Genomic DNA, 3968 nt, shown 5'->3' with positions numbered 1-3968 from the left:
AGTAGCTGGGACCACAGGCACCCGCCACAACGCCCGGCTATTTTTTGGTTGCAGCCGTCATTGTTGTTTGGCGGGTCCAGGCTGGGGATTCGAACCCGCGACCTTAGGTGTATGTGGCTGGCGCCTTAGCCGGTTGAGCTATAGGCATCCAGCCTGATCTCAGACTTCTAGCCTCCAGAGTTGTAAGAAAATAAATGTTGTTTAACTTTGTGGTATTTTGTGGCAGTCTTTTGCAAACTAATACATCCACCAAGCTCAGCCATGCATTATCAGACCATTTTATAATAGAAGAAAGTGGAGCTCAAAGAGGTGCGGGGCAGGGGGATGCTGTTACTGTTCTAAGTCTTGACTGAGAGCTGATCTACCTCACAACAGGTACTTAGCTGGACATTTTCACACATTATCTTATTTTGAGGCAGGTCTGAGTTAACACCCCATTTTGTATATGGGAAAATTCAAGCCCAAAGATACTAAACGGTTGTTGGCCCAACCACTGCATAGAAGCTGCAAGGCTAGATTAAGATTCAGATTTGTGGAACCTGAGCCCAGCCATCTCTTTCCTTTCCCAGATACTTTTTATAGGGACCTCTTCAGTCGAGACTTAGAACTGTGCATACAATAGGTGAATTAGGTAATAATTAGTAGGGCTATCTTTTACTGAGCAGTTACTATGGGCCAACCACTATGCTAAACATTTTACCCACATTTTTCATAGATTGTTCCCTAAAATCCCCTTAAGTAGGTACTGTTAACTTTGTGTAGAGGGAAGCACATTGAGGTTCAGGGTGATTGATAACTTGCCCCAAATTGTCCAAATGTCTATGGAAGCCTAGGACTCAAATCCTACCTGTCTGTCTCCCAGGCCCATGCTTCCACCAGCCCACCTAACATCTCCATCCCAAATCCCAGCACCATGGGAACCACAGGGTACTTCCCTCAGACACTCACCCACAACGTTGATCCGGACACTTCCCTGTGCCTCCTCAGGAGTGACCACCACCTGACATCGGTACTCTCCTGCATCCCCCAGCTGGACTCCAAGCAGCTGCAGTGAGGCATCCCCCTTCTCCAGCCCCCATGGATACACGATGGCTCCAGATCGGAGTGTCTTTTGGTGATCTCCATAAAGTTCAAACAGCTTGACCTCTTTTCCACGTATATCACTCTTCCAAAACCAAGTAATACCCGTAATATTGATGTCCAAGTGTGGAGAACCAGAAAACTTGCATAAGATGGTCGCATTTTCATGCAGAAACACAGCCTGGTGACTCCCTGCCACCTCCACTTTCAGAAAACCTGTGGCAGTAAGGAAACAGTTAGGGAGACCCTTACAAAATACACAGGTCTGGCTCTCTCAGACACTACCATGTAATTGGAAACAAATGCCTTTTAGGGGTGGGATCCTTAGTACAGAGATCCTTAGTTCATGTACCCTTATCAATCCATGAGAGCCCTCCAACTTTGGCTATTCTGGGTCTCTGTCAATTCCATTTGAATTTTAGAATTGACTTACTAATTTCTATAAAGAAGTCACCTGATAATCTGATAGGAATCAGATCAATGGGGGAGTATTGCCATCTTAATATTAAGTTTTCCAACCTATGTATGTGTTCTTGGATGTGCTATGAACTAAATGTTTATGTCCTCCCGTAATTCATATGTTGAGGCCTAACCCCTAATGTGATGGCATTTGGAGGTAGGTCAGGGGGAGGTGATTAGGTTATAAGTGGGCAGTCCTCATGAATGGGATAGGAATTCTTATCAGAAAAGGCAGGAGAGAGATCTCTCTCTCTCTTTACCATGTGAAGATACAGTAAGAAGATGTCCTTACGCAAACCAGAAATAGAGCCCTCACCAAATCAGCTACACCATCATCTTGGACTTCCCAGCCTCCAAAACTGTTAGAAAAAGTTTCTGTTTAAGTCACCCAGTCTGTGATCTTACTATGGCAGTCCAAGTAGACTGAGACAGGGTGCTTTTTCCATTTCATTTATTTTTATCATCTCAAATTTCTTTCAGTAATATTTTGCATTTCCAGAGTATATATTTTGTGTTCCTTTTGTTAAATTTATTCTTAAATATTTTATTCTTTTTGATAGTGTGGTAAGTGATATATTTTTTTAATTTTATTTTCATATTGCTCATTGAAATATACAGAAATACTGTTATTCCTTTTTATTTCCATTTCCCTCACTGCTCAAGCAACCATTGGAAGCTGTCTAACTAGTCTGCATGTTCATTCTTTGAAAGAGTTTGTCTTGCTTTGTTTCTCAAAAGTACAGCAGTGGTACTGAGTTACATGTCTCACTGTTTCTCTTCTTGGCACTACGCTTTCAAGACCCTTCCACATCGCTATGAGCATGGCTAGTCTGCTCCATGTGGCTGCCCGATTCTCCACGGTGAGTTCCCAGCTTTGGGTCACCTAGGTCTCCTATATTTCCAAGCCCTTACACCACCCCTTGACATCCTGGATCTATTTTGGCCAATCTAAGAAGTGTCAAGTGATATCCCATTGTTGTTTAAGTTCTATTCTTCTAGTTGGGAATGAGTTTAAATATCTTTTCAGAGGTTTCAGCCTTTTAGTTTTCTGTTGGATAGATCAGGCAGAATACGTCTATCAGCATTCCCAAAAATGTAAAAGAGAACGTTTGATTGTCACCGTGGGGTTAAAACACTCCCCTCCCATTCTCAATAAAGACATCGCTGCATCTCTGAGATGCAGGTGGAGTTTGTGTGGCTGTTTGTTGAGATAGAGTCCCACTCTGTCGCCCTAGCTAGATAGCTCATAGCTAGGATGACCAGACGTCCTGCTTTTGGCGGGACAGTCCCGCTTTTTAACAATTTGTCCCCCGTCCCGCGGCGTTTTTTAAAAGTCCCGATTTTGGGAAAGACTGCACAAGCGGGCGAGAGAACAGGAAGGGAATACACAGTTTTCGGCTGCCATGTGGCTATTTCACCAGGATATGAGTTTTATATTATTTTTGTTAATTTTATAATGTTAAACTATAATAATAACAAATAATTGTTGAGAAGTGATTATCGAGAAGTGCTTATCAAAGTTTGCATTGTTGTCAGGCCCTGCCCTACCCCGTCCTCTGCCCCGTGCCCCGCCCCGCCCCGTCCCGGCCCTGCTCCCCGGCCATGTTGTCCCGCGTTACAAATGTTAAAATCTGGTCACCCTACTCATAGCTCACGGCATCCTCAAACTCCTAGGCTCAAGCGAGTTTCCTGCCACAGCCCTGGAGTGGCTGGAACTACAAGAGCCAGCCACCTCGCCCAGCTAATTTTTTTTATTCTTAGTAGAGATGGGTCTCGCCTTGCTCAGGCTGGTCTCAAACTCCTGTGCTAAAGCAATCTTTCCGCCTGGGCCTCCCAGAGTGCTGGGGGGTTACAGTCACGGGCCTCAGCGCCGGGCCCGGAGTACGTGCCAGGAAGGGAGCACGTGAAGTTTTTCTCTGCGCTGCGCGGAGTGGGTGTTGGACAGGATGCGAGGCAGGAGCGCCGGCGCTGCGCCTAACTGGCCTTCACTATAAATCTCTTAAATCAACAGATGAACCGGCATTTTACAAAGGAACGCTCAGGGGAGCTTTAGAAATACAGCCCCAGGATGTTGTGGGCGCCCCGGGAGCAGATCGGCGACTACTATCCAGGGATGAGCAGCCCTGCCTCCTCCCCCGCCTACCTGTGGACCTACCTGCGGTTCTCGGCGAGTGCCACAGGACCCAGAGCAGCAGCCAGAGCCCGAAGGCTGCGAAGCTCCGGGCCATCGCTACAGCAGTTCACAGAGAACGCCACCCTGGAAAGTTTTCTCCCCCATTAACGGGGACTACAGACCGATGAGCGTCCCAGCTCTTGTGCAGTAGCCAGACGTGACTGGTGATATGCGTTCCTATTGGTTTATTTCTTGCCGGCCCGTCCTACTATCCTCGCATCTCTCCCCGCCTCCTGGCGCTTGGGTTGAGCTACCT

At 46.5% G+C, this 3968-nt stretch overlaps 1 protein-coding gene across 1 annotated transcript in view; it reads right to left on the bottom strand.

Moving 5' to 3' along the window:
• Positions 1–3767, bottom strand: part of NCR3LG1 (natural killer cell cytotoxicity receptor 3 ligand 1) — a 22476-nt gene extending 18709 nt beyond the window's left edge. The window contains exons 1-2 of the mRNA XM_023509977.1: positions 3695–3767; positions 949–1296 (exon numbers count right to left, since the gene is read on the bottom strand). Coding sequence (XP_023365745.1) covers positions 949–1296; positions 3695–3767 — 421 coding nt within the window. The remainder of the gene's footprint in view (positions 1–948; positions 1297–3694) is intronic.
• Between the last annotated feature and the right edge of the window lie 201 nt (positions 3768–3968).

The sequence above is a fragment of the Otolemur garnettii genome, unplaced genomic scaffold (genome assembly GCF_000181295.1).
Source record: "Otolemur garnettii isolate 467f Iridium unplaced genomic scaffold, OtoGar3 scaffold00001, whole genome shotgun sequence".
Classification (NCBI taxonomy): Eukaryota; Metazoa; Chordata; class Mammalia; order Primates; family Galagidae; genus Otolemur; species Otolemur garnettii.
The sequence above is the reverse complement of the archived record's forward strand: the minus strand, read 5'-3'. Positions and strand labels throughout refer to the sequence as shown.